Source organism: Mobula hypostoma, chromosome 4 (genome assembly GCF_963921235.1).
Source record: "Mobula hypostoma chromosome 4, sMobHyp1.1, whole genome shotgun sequence".
NCBI lineage: Eukaryota > Metazoa > Chordata > Chondrichthyes > Myliobatiformes > Myliobatidae > Mobula > Mobula hypostoma.
In genome coordinates, this window is record NC_086100.1 from 248,141 (window position 1) to 268,494 (window position 20,354).

Genomic DNA, 20,354 nt, shown 5'->3' on the forward strand with positions numbered 1-20,354 from the left:
TGCCAAGTTTTCTCTGTTGTTAACAACTTGCATTGTCAGAATTGGTACAAGTTAGAAATATCACGGTAAAGTAATGAGGTAAAACCCAGCAACTTGAGCCTTGAGCCTCATTGGTAATTTCTTGCCCCAAGTCTGTAAATTAGAAAACTGATATCAAAAGCTCTACTATTTTAAATGATTTATTCTCAGTTTCCAGTATTTATTTTACTTTTTTTTTCCTTTCTTTATATTATTTTTCTTGTTCTTTTTCCCTTTTTTGTTCTTATTTGGAAACAAATTCTGAAAAGGACCCAGTTCCTTCCGCACCATTAATCCACGCCACCAGGCCTGGATCTGTTGGAGAAAGGAATGAAAATGGAATTAACTGTGAGTCTCTTGTTAGGAATCAATTCTGAGCTTACAATGCATGGTTCTTATTCAGGACAGTGTCATACTCTTGGTACAGACTTGTAACTTTGCCATATATAGCAAATAACAAACTACACAGGAAGCAATCACTGGACCAGGACGGGTCCATGGAAATAAAAAGTTAATGATTCAAATCATTGGCTCTGTCAGAAACCTTAAGAACCAAAGAGGTATGTTATAAAGTTACACAAGTATGAGTCATCAGGCAGAAGATACATACCACCAGCCTGAAAAAACATACCACCAGGTTCAAGGACAACTCCTATGCTGTTATCAGACTCTTGAACAGACCTCTTGTACGATAAGATGGACTCTTGACCTCATAATCTATCTCTTTCCACATCTTGAGGCAATGTACCCTAGTTGTAGTCTCACCTATATATAACCATATAACAATTACAGCACGGAAACAGGCCATCTCGGTCCTTCTAGTCCGTGCCGAACTCTTACCCTATCCTATTCCCACCGACCTGCACTCAGCCAATAACCCTCCATTCCTTTCCTGTCCATATATCTATCCAATTTAACTTTAAATGACAACATAGAACCTGCCTCAACCACTTCTGCTGGAAGCTCGTTCCACACAGCTACCACTCTCTGAGTAAAGAAGTTCCCTGCCATGTTACCCCTAAACTTTTGTCCTCTAATTCTCGACCCATGCCCTCTTGTTTGAATCTTCCCCACTCTCAATGGAAAAAGTCTAACCACATCAACTCTATCAATCCCCCTCATAATTTTAAACACCTCTATCAAGTCTCCCCTCAACCTTCTATGCTCCAAAGAATAAAGACCTAACTTGTTCAACCTTTCTCTGTAACTTAGGAGATGAAACCCAGGCAACATTTTAGTATGGATACCAGAAATGCACACAGTACTCCAGGTGCAGCCTCACCAGTGCTCTGTATAGTTGCAGCATGACCTCCCTGCTCTTGAATTCAATCCCTCGAGCAATGAAGGCCAACATTCCATTTGCCTTCTTAATAACCCGTTGTACCTGCAAGCCAACTTTTTGCGATTCATGAACAAGCACTCCCAAGTCTTTCTGCACAACAGCATGCTGCAATCTTTCACCATTTAAATAATAATCTGCTCTTCTATTACTCCTTCCAAAGTGGATGATCTCGCATTTACCAATGTTGTATTCCATCTGCCAGACCTTGGCCCACTCACTTAACCTATCTACAGTATATCTCTCTGCAGACTCTCCACATCCTTTGTACAATTTGCTTTTCTACTCAGTTTAGTGCCATCAGCAAATTTTGCTACACTACACTCAATCCCCTCTTCCAAATCATCAATGTAAATGGTAAACAGCTGCGGGCCCAGCACCGACCCCTGCGGCACCCCACTCACCACTGACTGCCAACCGGAGAAACACCCATTTATACCAACTGTCTGCTTTCTATCAGTTAACCAATCCACTATCTATGCCAATACACTTCCTCCGACTCTATGCATCCGTATCTTATTTATAAGTCTCTTGTGCGCCACCTTATTGACTGCCTTCTGGAAATCCAAGTATACGACATCCACCTGTTCCTCTCTATCCACTGCACTCATTATGTCCTCAAAGAACTCCAGTAAGTTTGTCAAACAGGACCTGCTCTTTCTGAATCCATGCTGTGTTTGTCTTATGGAACCACTCGTTTCTAAATGTTTCGCTATTTCTTCCTTAATGACAGCTTCAAGCATTTTCCCAACTACAGATGTTAAGCTAATTGGCCTATAGTTGCCCGTCTTTTGCCTACTTATTACCCTAATTTCTTTCACATCCATATCTTCCTTTGTAAACATTGAGGATAAATAGTCATTAAAATCACAGCCATCTCTTGCATCTCCACACATAGGTGATGGTCTTTAAGAGGACCCAGTCTCTCCCCTAGTTACCCTTTTACTGTTAATATAACTGAAGAATCTCTTGTGATTATCTTTAACCCTTTCTGCCAAATCCATCTCATGCCTTCTTTTTGCTCTCCTCATTTCCTCCTTAAGCCTGCTCTTAACATTTTTATATTCATTGAGTGATTAATTCATTCATATCCAGCTGCCTAAAAATTAATTCTACCTCCTCAATATCTCACGGCAGCTGGTGTTCCCTAAACTTGGTATATCTACCCTTCAACCTAAAAGGATCGTGCTGCGCTGGACTCTTTTAAAAATCTCCCACTTGCCAGCTGCCCCTTTGCCTTTAGAGTCACCCAATCAACCCCAGCTGATTCTGCCTAATGCCCCCAAAGTTTGGCCTGCTCTACTATTGGATTTATTCTCTCTTTTTCCATAACTATTTCAAAACTATTAGAATCATGGCCACTGGACCCAAACTGCTGCCCAACTGCCATTTCAGTTACTTGACTCCTCTTCATTGAGTATTGCTCCTTCCTCTATATACTGCATCACAGAACTGTCCTTGATCTACTTCCCAAATTCTGCCCCATCCAGGCCCTTCGAACTCTGGATGGCCCAGTTGAAACCACAAAAATTGAAATCTACTCGTACTACCCCACTATTCTCACAGCTAAGTACAATTTCTTGACACATCTGCTCATTCCTGCTGACTACTAGGTTGGGAGGGGAGTTATAATAGAACATAGAATGGTAATATAACCTAGCAAGGTGAAGCTCTCCTCCTTATTTCTAAGTTCTACCCAAATGGACTCATTAGGTGATCCCCGAGAATGTCCTCTCTAAGCACTGCTGCTATGATGGAATGGCGAAGCACTCAATGGGCCAAATGGTCTAATTCTGCTCATAGGTCTTATGGTTATGACCTCCTCTATCAAAAAAAACCCTTCATTCTTCTTGTTCCTCTGTCCCACATAAAGTTCAAAGTACATTTAATATCAAAGTATGTATGCATTATTCAACTTTGAGATTCATCTCCTCACAGGAAGCCACAAAACAAGAAACCCAAAAGATCCCATAAAAAACTAACACCCAATGTGCAGAGAGAACAAGAAAGACTGTGCAAACGATAAAAGTAAGCAATTAGCAGTCAGAACAAAAGCGAGTCCTCAGGCACGAATCCTGGAGCACGTCCATCGTCTCAGCCCCAGTGCAGTGAAGAGCAGAGCAACCATCACAGGGCAGTGAACAGAACTGGCCTGACCCTCGCCTCTGGTCCCAACACCCTGCCTTTTCAATCCATCTGGCCTGGCATTTAAATTGCACTAAGGCCTGACCCCTGTCACATCGATATGCTCTGGGCCTGGACTCTGTCGCCATGTTTCGGCCCGTATCCAGCCTTTTCAAATCAGCCTGGTGCTTAGATCGATCAAACTTTGCTCTCGGTCTAGGTGGATGGGTCCCGAATCTGCCTCCACCCCAACTTTGTCTTGAACATGCCTCGACCTCATCCCAATTTCACTTCGCACCAGCATGCTTTGACTCTCAACTCAGCTTTGCCTTCGCTCATCTCTTCATTGTTTACAGTGATTGTTTACCATAATGTTTTTACAGAAAAAGTATTACTAATAAAATAGTTGTATTTCTTGTTTTTTTAACCACTGGTAAGTTGTCCCTCACTCTCAGCAGCATCATCTTAAACTGATATCACAGAACAATGAGCTACCAGTCCTACCCTTCTCTCAGCCACATTCCGTATGGCAGCAATATTCTATTCCTAGAGGAAATCCAGGTCCTCAGTTCATCTACCTTACCTTTTAGGCTACAGTACGTGCAATAAAATCAATGCAATCTAAAACAGTGGTCCAATCTGCCCTTTAACTGTGAACACGGTTATCCTGATTGCAAGACTCTTTGGTTGCTGCATGTACTCCTGTCTTAAACCATAGAAACTACAGCACAGAAACAGGCCCTTTGGCCCTTCTTGGCTGTGCCGAACCATTTTCTGCCTAGTCCCACTGACCTGCACACAGACCATATCCCTCCATACACCTCCCATCCATTTATCTGTCCAATTTATTCTTAAATGTTAAAGAAGAACCCCCATTTACCACCTCGTCTGGCAGCTCATTCCATACTCCCACCACTCTCTGTGTGAAGAAGCCCCTGCTAATGTTCCCTTTAAACTTTTCCTCCCTCACCCTTAACCCATGTCCTCTGGTTTTTTTCTCCCCTTGCCTCAGTGGAAAAAGCCTGCTTGCATTCACTCTATCTATACCCATCATAATTTTATATACCTCTATCAAATCTCCCCTCATTCTTCTACGCTCCAGGGAATAAAGTCCTAACCTATTCAACCTTTCTCTGTAACTGAGTTTTTCAAGTCCCGGCAACATCCTTGTAAACCTTCTCTGCACTCTTTCAACCTTATTTATATCCTTCCTGTAATTTGGTGACCAAAACTGAACACAATACTCCAGATTCGGCCTCACCAATGCCTTATACAACCTCATCATAACATTCCAGCTCTTATACTCAATACTACGATTAATAAAGGCCTATGTACCAAAAGCTCTCTTTACGACCCTATCTACCTGTGACGACACTTTTAGGGAATTTTGTATCTGTATTCCCAGATACCTCTGTTCCACTGCACTCCTCAATGCCTTACCATTAACCCTGTATGTTCTACGTTGATTTGTCCTTCCAACGTGCAATACCTCACACTTGTCAGTATTAAACTCCATCTGCCATTTTTCAGCCCATTTTTCCAGCTGGTCCAAGTCCCTCTGCAGGCTCTGAAAACCTTCCTCACTGTCTACTACACCTCCAATCTTTGTATCATCAGCAAACTTGCTGATCCAATTTACCACATTATCATCCAGATCATTGATATAGATGACAAATAACAATGGACCCAGCACTGATCCCTGTGGCACACCACAAGTCACAGGCCTCCACTCGGAGAAGCAATTCTCTACCACCACTCTCTGGCTTCTTCCATCGAGCCAATGTCTAATCCAATTTACCACCTCTCCATGTATACCTAGCGACTGAATTTTCCTAACTAACCTCCCATGCGGGACCTTGTCAAAGGCCTTACTGAAGTCCATGTAGACAATATCCACTGCCTTCCCTTCATCCACTTTCCTGGTAACCTCCTTGAAAAACTCCAACAGATTGGTCAAACATGACCTACCACGCACAAAGCCATGTTGACTCTCCCTAATAAGCCCCTGTCTATCCAAATGCTTGTAGATTCTGTCTCTTAGTACGCCCTCCAATAACTTACCTACTACTGACGTTAAACTCACCGGCCTATAATTTCCCGGATTACTTTTCGATCCTTTTTTAAACAACGGAACAACATGAGCCACTCTCCAATCCTCCGGCACTTCACCCGTAGACAGCGACATTTTTAATATTTCTGCCAGGGCCCCCGCAATTTCAACACTAGTCTCCTTCAAGGTCCGAGGGAACACTTTGTCAGGTCCCGGGGATTTATCCACTTTAATTTTCCTCAAGACAGCAAGCACCTCCTCCTTTTCAATCTGTACAGTTTCCATTGTCTCACTACTTGATTCCCTCAATTCCATAGATTTCATGCCAGCTTCCTTAGTAAATACAGACGCAAAAAACCTGTTTAATATCTCTCCCATTTCCTTTGGTTCCGCACAAAGCCGACCACTCTGATCTTCAAGAGGACCAATTTTATCCCTTACAATTCTTTTGCTCTTAATATACTTGTAAAAGCTCTTTGGATTATCCTTCACTTTGACTGCCAAGGCAACCTCATGTCTTCTTTTTGCCCTCCTGATTTCTTTCTTAAGTATTTTCTTGCACTTCTTATACTCTTCAAGCACCTGATTTACCCCCTGTTTCCTATACATTTCATACAACTCCCTCTTCTTCTTTATCAGAGTTGCAATATCCCTTGAGAACCAAGGTTCCTTATTCCTATTCAATTTGCCTTTAATCCTGACAGGAACATACAAACTCTGCACTCTCAAAATTTCCCCTTTGAAGGCTTCCCACCTACCAATCACATCTTTGCCAGAGAACAACCTGTCCCAATCCACGCTTTTTAGATCCTTTCTCATTTCTTCAAATTTGGCCTTCTCAGTGGCTTTGCACTCTCAAATTCCAACCCCCTGCCTATCTAGTTTTAAACCCTCCCTAGTGGCAAAACAACTTTCCCTGCAAGGGTATTGGTCCCCTTCTTGTACAGATCACCTCTACCCCAGAATAATTTCAGAACCTGAGTCTGTGCCCACTATACCTGCTGATCAGCCATGGAGTCATCTGGTCTTTATCTCTTTTCCTGGACTTAAATATTGAATACAAGAGTTGGGATGTTATGTTGAAGCTGTATAAGATGTTGGTGAGGCCTAGTTGAGTATCATATGCAGTTCTGATCACCTATGTACATAAAAGGTAAGATTGATAGAGTAGAGAGAACATTTACTAGGATTTTGCCGGAACTTAAGGACCTGAATTATAAAGAATGGTAGAATAAGTTGATACTTTATTCTCTGAAGCATAGGAAAATGAGGGAAGATTTGATAGAGGTACACCAAATTATGAGGAGTATAGAGAGGGTGTATGCAAGCAGGCTTTTTCCACTGACACTACATGGGTACTATTCTGGACTGAATAGAAGCATACAAATTAGCCAGAGAAAGTGGCTCACCTGAGGACTGGGAGAAATTCAGAGTTCAGCAGAGGAGGACAAAGGGCTTAATTAGGAAGGGGAAAAAAGATTATGAGAGAAAACTGGCAGGGAACATAAAAATGGACTGTAAAAGCTTTTATAGATATGTAAAAAGGAAAAGACTGGTAAAGACAAATGTAGGTCCCCTGCAGACAGAAACAGGTGAATTGATTATGGGGAGCAAGGACATGGCAGACCAATTGAATATTTACTTTGGTTCTGTCTTCACTAAGGAGGACATAAATAATCTTCCAGAAATAGTAAGGGACAGAGGGTCCAGTGGGATGGAGGAACTGAGCGAAATACATGTTAGTAGGGAAGTGGTGTTAGGTAAATTGAAGGGATTGAAGGCAGATAAATCCCCAGGGCCAGATGGTCTGCATCCTAGAGTGCTTAAAGAAGTAGCCCAAGAAATAGTGGATGCATTAGTGATAATTTTTCAAAACTCGTTAAATTCTGGACTAGTTCCTGAGGATTGGAGGGTGGCTAATGTAACCCCACTTTTTAAAAAAGGAGGGAGAGAGAAACCGGGGAATTATAGACCAGTTAGCCTAACGTCGGTGGTGGGGAAACTGCTGGAGTCAGTTATCAAGGATGTGATAACAGCACATTTGGAAAGCGGTGAAATGATCGGACAAAGTCAGCATGGATTTGTGAAAGGAAAATCATGTCTGACGAATCTCATAGAATTTTTTGAGGATGTAACTAGTAGAGTGGATAGGGGAGAACCAGTGGATGTGGTATATTTGGATTTTCAAAAGGCTTTTGACAAGGTCCCACACAGGAGATTAGTGTGCAAACTTAAAGCACACGGTATTGGGGGTAAGGTATTGGTGTGGGTGGAGAATTGGTTAGCAGACAGGAAGCAAAGAGTGGGAATAAACGGGACCTTTTCAGAATGGCAGGCGGTGACTAGTGGGGTACCGCAAGGCTCAGTGCTGGGACCCCAGTTGTTTACAATATATATTAATGACTTGGATGAGGGAATTATATGCAGCATCTCCAAGTTTGCGGATGACACGAAGCTGGGTGGCAGTGTTAGCAGTGAGGAGGATGCTAAGAGGATGCAGGGTGACTTGGATAGGTTGGGTGAGTGGGCAAATTCATGGCAGATGCAATTTAATGTGGATAAATGTGAAGTTATCCACTTTGGTGGCAAAAATAGGAAAACAGATTATTATCTGAATGGTGGCCGATTAGGAAAAGGGGAGGTGCAACGAGACCTGGGTGTCATTATACACCAGTCATTGAAAGTGGGCATGCAGGTACAGCAGGCGGTGAAAAAGGCGAATGGTATGCTGGCATTTATAGCGAGAGGATTCGAGTACAGGAGCAGGGAGGTACTACTGCAGTTGTACAAGGCCTTGGTGAGACCACACCTGGAGTATTGTGTGCAGTTTTGGTCCCCTAATCTGAGAAAAGACATCTTTGCCATAGAGGGAGTACAAAGAAGGTTCACCAGATTGATTCCTGGGATGGCGGGACTTTCATATGAAGAAAGACTGGATGAATTGGGCTTGTACTCATTGGAATTTAGAAGATTGAGGGGGGATCTGATTGAAATGTATAAGATCCTAAAGGGATTGGACAGGCTAGATGCAGGAAGATTGTTCCCAATGTTGGGGAAGTCCAGAACGAGGGGTCACAGTTTGAGGATAGAGGGGAAGCCTTTTAGGACTTTCTTTTTCTTTTTAAATCTTTTTATTGAGTAAGTATACAAAAAAGGTAAGCCATATAAACATTAATACAATGTTAAAGTATAATAAAATTCCAAAAGATATCAATACCAAAAAGAAAATACTACAAACAATGTAATTTAAACATAAGAAACCAAGATAACATAATAGTATACTAAATTTTATATATATCAATGGAAAAAAAAGAACCCCCCCCCCCCAAAAAAAAACCCACCGTGCAGCTAACTAAAAGCAAGGCAAAGCAATGGGCTAACTTGAAACCAAACAGAGTTAAACTTAAAATCACGTCCTCAATCCCGACCTCCATTAAAAACAGTGAAAAAAAAACAAGAAGGGTAAATATTACATTAAATGAAAATATCGAATAAAAGGTCCCCAAATCTGTTCAAATTTAAATGAAGAATCATAAAGGTTACTTCTAATTTTCTCCAAATTCAAACATAAAATCGTCTGAGAAAACCAAAAAAAGGTAGTTGGAGCATTAAGCTCTTTCCAATGTTGTAAAATACATCTTTTCACCATTAAAGTAAGAAATGCAATCATTCTACGGGCTGAAGGGAAAAGATTACTAGAAATTTTAGGTAGTCCAAAGATAGCAGTAATAGGGTGAGGAGAGATATCTATATTTAATACCTTAGAAATAATATTGAAAATATCTCTCCAAAAAGTTTCCAAAGTAGGGCAAGACCAAAACATATGAGTTAAAGAGGCTATCTGCCCCGAACATCTATCACAGAAAGGATTAATATGCGAGTAAAAACGCGCTAACTTATCTTTGGACATATGTGCTCTATGAACCACTTTAAATTGAATTAGGGAATGTTTAGCACAAATAGAGGAAGTATTAACTAATTGTAAAATCTGCCCCCAATCATCCACAGAAATGGTAAGCCCCAATTCCTGTTCCCAATCTACCCTAATCTTATCAAATGGAGCTTTCCTAAGTTTCATAATAATATTATAAATCATAGCCGATGCACCTTTCTGACATGGATTAAGGTTAATTATCGAATCTAAAATATATGTAGGAGGAAGCATTGGAAAGGAAGAAAGTATAGTACTTAGGAAATTTCTAACTTGTAAATATCTAAAAAAAATGTATTCTTGATAAGTTATATTTATTAGATAATTGTTCAAAAGACATAAGGGAACCATCTAAAAATAAATCCAAAAACCGTAAAATACCCTTAGTCTTCCAAGTTTGAAAAGCGCGATCCGTAAAAGAGGGAGGAAAAAATATGTTACCTAAAATAGGAATCGCTAACCCGAATTGATTAAGATCAAAAAATTTTCTGAATTGAAACCAAATGCGCAAAGCATATTTAACTATCGGGTTAGAGACCTGCTTAAGACGTTTCGAATCAAAAGGGAGAGAGGAGCCTAAAATAGAACCAAGTGTATAACCCTGAACAGATTGTAATTCCAATGCTACCCATTTAGGAATAGATAGTATGTCCTGGTCAAGTAACCAAAATTTCATATGTCGAATATTAATAGCCCAATAATAGAATCTAAAGTTAGGTAATGCTAAACCTCCATCTCTCTTAGCTTTCTGTAAATGTTATGGCGGGATGGCGGGACTTTCATATGAAGAAAGACTGGATGAATTGGGCTTGTACTCATTGGAATTTAGAAGATTGAGGGGGGATCTGATTGAAATGTATAAGATCCTAAAGGGATTGGACAGGCTAGATGCAGGAAGATTGTTCCCGATGTTGGGGAAGTCCAGAACGAGGGGTGACAGTTTGAGGATAGAGGGGAAGCCTTTTAGGACTGAGATTAGGAAAAACTTCTTCACACAGAGAGTGGTGAATCTGTGGAATTCTCTGCCACAGGAAACTGTTGAGGCCAGTTCATTGGCTATATTTAAGAGGGAGTTAGATATGGCCCTTGTGGCTACGGGGGTCAGGGGGTATGGAGGAAAGGCTGGGGCGGGGTTCTGAGTTGGATGATCAGCCATGATCATAATAAATGGCGGTGCAGGCTCGAAGGGCCGAATGGCCTACTCCTGCACCTATTTTCTATGTTTCTATGTTTCTATGTTAAGGGTGAAACTTGAAATATTTAAGGGGAACATGAAGGGGAATTTCTTCACTCATGGTGAGAGTGTGGAACGAGATGCCAATGCAAGTGGTGGATGGAGGTTTGAGTTGAACATTTATGAGAAATTTGGAAAGGTACATGGATGGAAGGGTAATGAAGGGCTCTGGTCTGGGTGCAGATTGATGGGACAAGGCAGATTAATGGACCAGATGGAGTGAAGGGCCTGTTTTTGGGCTGTAAGTCTGACTGTGACTTAACACACCAGCAAGTGGCATTGACAGTGTGACAGAAAGGGTTGGTGATGCTAATGGCAGATAGAGTTTAATACAGACGAGTATGAGGTATTGCACTTTTGAAGGACAAACCAAGGTAGAACGTACAAGGTAAATGGTAGAGCACTGAGGAGTGCAGTAGAACAAAGGGATTTGGGAATACAGATACAAAATTCCCTAAAAGTGCCATCACAGGTAGATAAGGTCGTAAAGAGAGCTTTTGGTACATTGGCCTTTATAAATCAAAGTATTGAGTATTGGAGTTGAAATGTTATGGTGAGGTTGTATAAGGCATTGGTGAGGCCAAATTTGGAGTATTGTGTACAGTTTTGGTCACCAAATTACAGGAAGGACATTAATAAGGTTGAAAGAGTGCAGAGAAGTTTTACAAGGATGTTGCCGGGACTTGAGAAACTCAATTACAGAGAAAGGTTGAATATGTCATGGTCCGGTCTGTGAAGTCTGTGTTTCAGTTCATGGTTTGGTCCATAGTTCCTTATTCCAGGATTTCTGGTTTTTCTCAGTTTCTGTTGTGGGCACATGATCCTCATTTTGGGGCTGAGACATAAATACCTCTGCAAACCAGGGATTCACTACTGGACTGTTCTGTTCCCCTCCCTGTCTTTTTCCCCCTCGCCTGACTCTGCCTGGATACCTCGTCAGCACCACTGTCAAATTCAATCGCCAATGCAGAGATGGAATTGTCTGTCGTTCTTCAGTGTTTGTCTCTTCCTGTCCTCGCCTCCGTGGGTTCCCAGCCTGTCTCCAAGCCTCGAGCCTCAAGACCTCGAGCCTCAAGACCCCAAGCCTGTCTCCAAGCTTTGAGCCTCAAGACCCCAAGCCTGTCTCCAAGCCTCGAGCCTCAAGACCTCAAGCCTGTTTCCAAGCCTCGAGCCTCAAGACCCCAGGCCTCGAGCCTCAAGACCCCAAGCCTGTCTCCAAGCCTCAAGCCTCAAGACCCCAAGCCTGTCTCCAAGCCTCGAGAAAAGAGAAGGGGGTCCCAGAACAGATCCCTGAGGCACACCACTGGTCACTGACCTCCATGCAGATCCATCTACAACCACTGTTTGCCTTCTGTGGGCAAGCCAATTCTTGATCCACAAAGCAAAGCTCCCTTGGATCCCATGCCTCCTTACTTTCTGAACGAGCCCTGCATGGGGTACCTTATCAAACGCCTTGCTGAAATCCATATACACTACACTTACTGCTCTACATTAACGTGTGCAGTCACATCCTCAAAAAAATTCAATTGGGCTATCTCTATTCCATTTCTTGAATAAGGGAACAACATCTGCAACCCTCCAATCCTCCAGAACCTCTCCCGTCCCCATTGATGATGCAAGCTCTTCCCTCAACTCCCACAGTAGCCTGGGTACATTTCGTCCGGTCCTGGAGACTTATCCAACTTGATGCTTTCCAAAAGCTCCAGCACATCCTCTTTCTTAATGCCTTTCTTCATGCTCAAGCTTTTCAATCCACTGTAAATCATCCCTACAATTGCCAAGATCCTTTTCCTTAGTGAATACTGAAGCAAAGTATTCAGGTGTTGGAATCGATTGTGAAGTATGAGATTACAGAGGACAAGATATGCCAAAGCCAGCATGGTTTCCTGAAAGGAAAATCTTGCCTGACAACCCACTGAAATTCTTTGAGGAAATTACAAGCAAAGTAGACAAAGGACATACAGTAGACGTGGTGTACTTAGATTTTCAGAAGGCCTTTGACAAGGTGCTGCACAAGAGACTGCTTAGCAAGATAAGAGCCCATGGAATTATAGGGAAGTTACTACCGTGGGTGGAGCTAGTTGGCAGAAAACAGAGTGGGAATAAAGGGATCCTATTCTGGCTGGCTGCCGGTTACCAGAAGAGTTCCACAGGGATCGGTGTTGGGACTGCTGCTTTTTTCGATGTGCGTCAATGATTTGGACTACGGAAACAATGGATTTGTGGCTAAATTTGCCGATGGTACAAAGGCAGGTAGAGAAGCGGGTAGTGTTGAGGAAACAGAGAGCCTGCAGAGAAACATAGAAAATCTACAGCACAATACAGGCCCTTCGGCCCACAAACTTGTGCCAAACATGTCCCTACGTTAAAAATTATTAAGTTTACCCATAGCCCTCTATTTTTCTAAGCTCCATGTACCTATCCAAAAGTCTCTTAAAAGACCCTATCGTACCCACCTCCACCACCATTGCTGGCAGCCCATTCCACGCACTCACCACTCTATGCATAAAAAACTTACTCCTGACATCTCCTCTGTACCTACTCCCCAGCACCTTAAACCTGTGTCCTCTTGTGGCAACCATTTCAGCCCTGAGAAAAGCCTTTGACTATCACACGATCAATGCCTCTCATCATCTTATACACCTCTAACAGGTCACCTCTTATCCTCCATCGCTCCAAGGAGAAAATGCCGCGTTCACTTAACCTGTTTTCATAAGGCATGCTCCCCAATCCAGGCAACATCCTTATAAATCTCCTCTGCACCCTTTCAATGACTTCCACATCTTTCCAGTAGTGAGACGACCAGAACTGAGCACAGTACTCAAAGTGGGGTCTGACCAAGGTCCTATATAGCTGCAACATTACCTCTCGGCTCCTAAATTCAATTCTACGATTGATGAAGGCAAATACACCATATGCCTTCTTAACCACAAAGTCAACCTGCGCAGCTCCTTTGAGCGTCCTATGGACTTGGACCCCAAGATCCCTCTGATCCTCCACACTGCCAAGAGTCTTACCATTAATACTATATTCTGCCATCATATTTGACCTATCAAAATGAACCACTTCACACTTATCTGGGTTGAACTCCATCTGCTCCTTCTCAGCCCAGTTTTGCATCCTATCGATGTCCCACTGTAACCTCTGATAGCCCTCCACACTATCCACAACACCCCCAACCTTTGTATCATCAGCAAATTTACTGACCCATCCCTCCACTTCCTCATCCAGGTCATTTGTAAAAATGGCGAAGAGTAAGGGTCCCAGAACAAATCCCTGAGGCACACCACTGGTCACCGACCTCCATGCAGAATATGACCTGTCTACAACCACTCTTTCCCTTCTGTGGGCAAGCCAGTTCTGGATCCACAAATCAATGTCCCTTTGGATCCCATGCCTCCTTACTTTCTCAATAAATCTTCCACAGGGTATGTTATCAAATGCCTTGCTGAAATCCATATACACTACATCTACTGCTCTTCCTTCATCAATGTGTTTAGTCACATCCTCAAACAGTTCAATCAGGCTCGTAAGGCACAACCTGCCCTTGATAAAACCATGCTGACTATTCCTAATCAAATTATACCTCTCCAAATGTTCATAAATCCTACCTCTCAGGATATTCTCCATCAACTTACCAACCACTGAAGTAAGCCTCACTGGTTTATAATTTCCTGGGTTATCTCTACTCCCTTTCTTGAATAAAGGAACAATATCCGCAATCCCCCAATCCTCTGGAACCTCTCCCGTCACCGTTGATGATTCAAAGATCATCGCCAGAGGCTCAGCAATCTCCCTTGCCCCCCACAGTAGCCTGGGGTACATCTCATCTGGTCCCGGCGACTTATCCAACTTGATGCTTTCCAAAAGCTCTAGCACATCCTCTTTCTTAATAGCTACATGCTCAAGCTTTTCAGTTTGCTGCAAGTCAGCACTACAATCACCAAGATCCTTTTCCATAGTGAATACTGAAATTAAGTATTCATTAAGTACCTCTGCTATTTCCTCCGGTTCCATACACACTTTCCCACTGTCACATTGATAGGTCCTATTCTTTCACGTCTTATCCTCTTGCTCTTCACATACTTGTAGAATGCCTTGGGGTTTTCCTTAATCCTGCCCACCAAGGCCTTCTCATGGCCCCTTTTGGCTCTCCTAATTTCTTTTTTAAACTCCTTCCTGCTAGCCTTATAATCTTCTAGATCTCTAACATTAACTAGCTCTCTGAACCTTTTGTAAGCTTTTCTTTTCTCCTTGACTAGATTTATTACAGCCTTTGTACATCAAACCAGATTGACTACATCATCACCAGGAAGAGGGACAGGATGGATGTCAGAGTGATGAGAGCCATGCGTGGTGCCGACTGCTGGACCGATCACCGCCTCATTGTGTCCAAGTTCAGGCTTCACATTCTGCCGATGAGAAGACCCCAAGGGCAGAAGACTGCAAAAAGGCTGAATGTGTCTAAGCTGAAAAGCAGCAGGGTTGCAGAAGAATTCGTCGATGACCTTGAAGGCAGACTGCCAGACACACCACAGGAAGACGGGACCAGCGTTGAGGAACAGTGGACGGCCTTCAGAGACGCTGTCTACACTACCGCCCTTGAACATCTCGGACCAGCAACCCGAAGAAACCAAGACTGGTTCGATGAGAATGATGAAGAAATACAGGCACTACTAACGGAGAAACATCAACATTACAGAGCGCATCAGAACGACCCCACGTCGCTAGCCAAGAAAGATGCCTTTACCAACTCAAGAAGAGAGGTACAGAAAAAACTTCGCGAGATGCAGGACAGCTGGTTCAGCAAGAAGGCCGATGAAATCTAGGGCTATGCAGACAGCCATGACATAAGCGCTTCTACGATGCGCTTAAGGCTGTATACGGACCCCAGTCCTCCGGCTCCTCACCTCTCCTCAACGCAGATGAGACGCAGCTGCTGACAGAGAAGAAGCAGATTCTGGATCAGTGGGCTGAGCACTTTAACAACGTCCTTAACCGCCCTGCCGACATCAACGACGAGGCCATTGCCCGCCTGCCCCAGGTAGAGATCAACAAGAACCTCGACACCCTCCCCACAGTAGATGAAGTCAGGAAGGGAGTGAAGCAACTCTCCTGTGGCAAAGCGCCAGGACCCGATGCAATCCCTGCTGAGGTATACAAAGCAGGAGGCCCTGTCATGATGCAAATGCTGACTGTTCTCTTCCAGTCCATGTGGAAAAAGGGACAGGTCCCGCAACAGCTGAAAGATGCCAGCATAGTCCACATCTACAAGAGGAAAGGCAACCGCCAGTCTTGCGACAACCATCGAGGCATCTCCCTCTTGTTCATTGCGGGGAAGATTCTGGCCCACGTCCTGCTCAACCGCCTTCTCCAACATCTTGAGCAAGGTCTGCTCCCAGAAAGCCAGTGCGGCTTCCGTGCTGAACGTGGGACCACGGACATGATTTTTGCTGCGCGCCAACTCCTGGAAAAAATGCCAGGAGCAACACAGCAACCTCTTCATGACCTTTGTCGATCTAACCAAGGCTTTCGATATGGTCAGCAGAGAAGGCTTATGGAAAATCATGGAGAAGTTTGGCTGCCTCAGCAAGTTCATCACAATCGTCCGGCAGTTCCACGACGGTATGATGGTGAAAGTTCTGGATGACGGCAATGAGTCGGAGGCCTTCCCAGTGACAAATGGCGTCAAACAAGGCTGCGTTCTTGCCCCGACTCTGTTCAGTATGGTATTCTCTGTCATGCTGACAGATGCCTTCCGTAACTACGAAGAAGGAATCCATGTCAGGTACAGGACTGATGGCAGGTTGTTCAACCTTAGATCATAGAACATAGAATAGTACAGCACAGTACAGGCCCTTCGGCCCACAATGTTGTGTCGACCCTCAAACCCTGCCTCCCATATAAGCCCCCACCTTAGATTCCTCCATATACCTGTCTAGTAGTCTCTTAAACTTCACTAGTGTATCTGCCTCCACCACTGACTCAGGCAGTGCATTCCACGCACTAACCACTCTCTGAGTAAAAAACCTTCCTCTAATATCCCCCTTGAACTTCCCACCCCTTACTTTAAAGCCATGTCCACTTGTAATGAGCAGTGGTGCCCTGGGGAAGAGGCGCTGGCTATCCACTCTATCTGTTCCTCTTATTATCTTGTACACCTCTATCATGTCTCCTCTCATCCTCCTTCTCTCCAAAGAGTAAAGCCCTAGCTCCCTTAATCTCTGATCATAATCCATACTCTCTAAACCAGGCAGCATCCTGGTAAATCTCCTCTGTACCCTTTCCAATGCTTCCACATCCTTCCTATAGTGAGGTGACCAGAACTGGACACAGTACTCCAAGTGTGGCCTAACCAGAGTTTTATAGAGCTGCATCATTACATTGCGACTCTTAAACTCTATCCCTCGACTTATGAAAGTTAACACCCCATAAGCTTTCTTCACTACCCTATCCACCTGTGAGGGACCTTGCTCAACCTTAGGTGCCTGCAGGCAGTTACAAAGGTGCAAGAGACTGTCATCAGAGACTTCTTGATTGCTGATGACTGCGCACTCAACGCCAGCACAGAGCAGGAGATGCAGCGTGAAATGGACTGCTTCTCACAAGCCTGCGACAACTTCGGACTCACTATCAGCACCAAAAAGACCGAAGTTATGTACCAGCCTGCCCCAGGAAAGCCATACCAGGAGCCGTGCATCACAGTGAAGGGCCAGAACCTCCAGGCAGTCGACAACTTCACCTACCTGGGCAGCATACTCTCTCGCGCAGTGAATATAGACGTTGAGGTCAACAACAGGATTGCCACCTTTGGGAGATTCCGTGAGAACGTCTGGGAGCGGAGAGGACTCAGCCTCACCACCAAGCTGAAGGTCTACTGCGCAGTGGTCCTTACCAACCTCCTTTACGCCAGCGAGACCTGGACTGTCTACAGCAGACACGCCAAACAGCTCAACCACTTTCACCTGAGCTGTCTCCGCAGACTGCTCCACGTCAGGTGGCAGGACAAAGTCCCCGACACAGAAATCCTGGAACGAGCTGGGCTCTGCAGCGTCTACACCCTCCTGCTGAAAGCCCAAGCCAGGTGGGCTGGACATGTGGTCAGAATGCCAGACAGCCGATTGCCTAAGCAGCTGCTGTACGGAGAACTGTGTCAGGGCAAGCGCTCAGTCGGGGGGCAGAAGAAACATTATAAAGACTGCCTCAAAGCGTCCCTCAAAGGCCTGGCTGTCGACATCAACACGTGGGAGATGCTTGCCCTCGACCGTCCAGCTTGGCGCAGCAAGATCACCACAGGAGCCCGTGCAACTGAAGTCAGGCGCATCATCGAGGCGCAATGAAAGCGTGCTGTGCGCAAGGCCCGAGCAGCACCCACTGCCACGACAGCACCCACTCACTTGTGTCCCACATGTGGGCGAGCCTTCAGGGCCCAGATTGGCCTCATCAGTCACCTCCGGACCCACAGCCACCAATCTCCCATTTGACTTTGAAGCCATGGTCATCTTCGACTACGAAGGACGGACAACAACAACAACAACAACAACACCACGGTTCCTGTACCCTATCATAACTTCCCTGTCTCATTGGAACATAGCTATGCAGAACTCCACACAAATATCCCCTGAACATTTGCCACATTTCTTCTGTAATTTTCCCTGAGAACATCTGTTCCCAGTTTATGCTTCCAATTTCCTGCCTGATAGCCTCATAATTCCCCTTACTCCAATTAAACGCTTTTCTAACTTGTCTGTTCCTATCTCTCTCCGATTCTATTGTAGAGGAGATAGAATTATGATCACTATCTCCAAAATGCTCTCCCACTGAGAGATCTGACACCTGACCAGGTTCATTTCCCAATACCAGATCGAGTACAGTCTCTCCTCTTGTAGGCTTATCTACATATTGTGTCAAGAAACCTTCCTGAACACACCTAACAAACTCCACCCCATCTAAACCCCTTGCTCGAGGGAGATGCCAATCAATATTTGGGGAATTAATATCTCCCATCACAACAACTTTGTTATTACTACACCTTTCCAAGATCTGTTTCCCTATCTGCTCCTCGATATTCCTGTTGCTATTGGGCAGCCTATAAAAAAAACAGTAAAGTTATTGACCCCTTCTTGTTCCTAACCTACTCCCACAGAGGCTCCATAGACAATCTCTCCATGACATCCACCTTTTCTGCAGCCGTGACACTATCTCTGATCAACAGTGCCACACGCCCCACCTCTTTTGCCTCCCTCCCTGTCCTTTCTGAAACATCTAAATCACAGCATCTGAAGTAACCATTCCTGTCCCTGAGCCACCCAAGTCTCTGTAATGGCCACCACATCATAGCTCCAAGTACTGATTCATGCTCTAAGCTCATCCCCTTTGTTCACAATACTCCTTGCATTAAAATAGACATATCTCAAACCGTCCATCTGAGCGCGTCCCTTCTCTATCACCTGCCTATCCTCCCTCACACACTGTCTCCAAGCTTTCTCTATTTGTGAGCCAACCGCCTCTTCCCCAGTCTCTTCAGTTCGGTTCCCACCCCTCAGCGGTTCTAGTTTAAACTCTCCCCAATAGCATGAGCAATTTTCCTTGCCAGGATATTGGTCCCCTTCAGATTCAAGTGCAACCTGTCCTTTTTATACAGGTTACACCTGCCCCAAAAGAGATCCCAATGATCCACTCCTAACAAACTCCACCCCATCTAAACCCCTCGCTCTAGGGAGATGCCAATCAATATTTGGGAAATTAAAGTCTCCCACCACAACAACCCTGCTATTATTACACCTTTCTAGAATCTGTCTCCCTACCTGCTCCTCGATGTCCCTGGTCAATAAAAAACACCCGGTAGAGTTATTCACCCCTTCCTGTTCCTAACTTCCACCCACAGAGACTCCGTAGACAATCCCTGCATGACTTCCCCCTTTTCTGCAGCCGTGACACTATCTCTGATCAGCAGTGCCATGCCCCCACCTCTTTTGCCTCCCTCCCTGTCCTTTCTGAAACATCTAAGGCCTGGCACTCTTAAGTAACCATTCCTGCCCCTAAGCTGTCCAAATCTCTGTAATGGCCACAACATCATAGCTCCAAGTATTGATCCATGCTCCAAGCTCATCCACTTTGCTCTTGATGCTTCTTACATTAAAATAGACACATCTCAAACCATTGGTCTGAGCGTATCCCTTCCCTATCACCTGCCTTTCTTCCCTCTCACAGTCTCCAAGCTTTCTTTATTTGTGAGCCAACCGCCCCTTCCTCCGTCTCTTCAGTTCGATTCTCACCTCCCAGAAATTCTAGTTTAAACTCTCCCCAATAGCCTTAGTAAATCTCCCTGGTAGGATATCAGTCTCCCTGGGATTCAAGTGCAACCCGTACTTATTGTACAGGTCACGCCTGTCCCAAAATCGGTCCCAATGATCCAGAAATCTGAATCCCTGCCCTCTGCTCCAATCCCTCAACCACGCATTTATCCTCTGCCTCACTCTATTCCTATATTCACGATTGCATGGCACAGGCAGTAAACCTGAGATTACTACCTTTGAGATCCTGCTTCTCAACTTCTTTCCTAACTCCCTGTAGTCTGTTTTCAGGACCACTTCCCTTTTCCTACCTATTTTGTTTACCTATTATGTACCACAACCTCTGGCTGTTCACCTTCCCA

At 44.3% G+C, this 20,354-nt stretch overlaps 1 protein-coding gene across 1 annotated transcript in view; it reads right to left on the bottom strand.

The window, feature by feature from the left end:
* Positions 1–204: 204 nt before the first annotated feature.
* LOC134344688 (leucine-rich repeat and IQ domain-containing protein 4-like) overlaps positions 205–20,354 on the bottom strand; it is a 102,578-nt gene continuing 82,428 nt past the window's right edge. The window contains exon 5 of the mRNA XM_063044771.1: positions 205–333. Coding sequence (XP_062900841.1) covers positions 205–333 — 129 coding nt within the window. The remainder of the gene's footprint in view (positions 334–20,354) is intronic.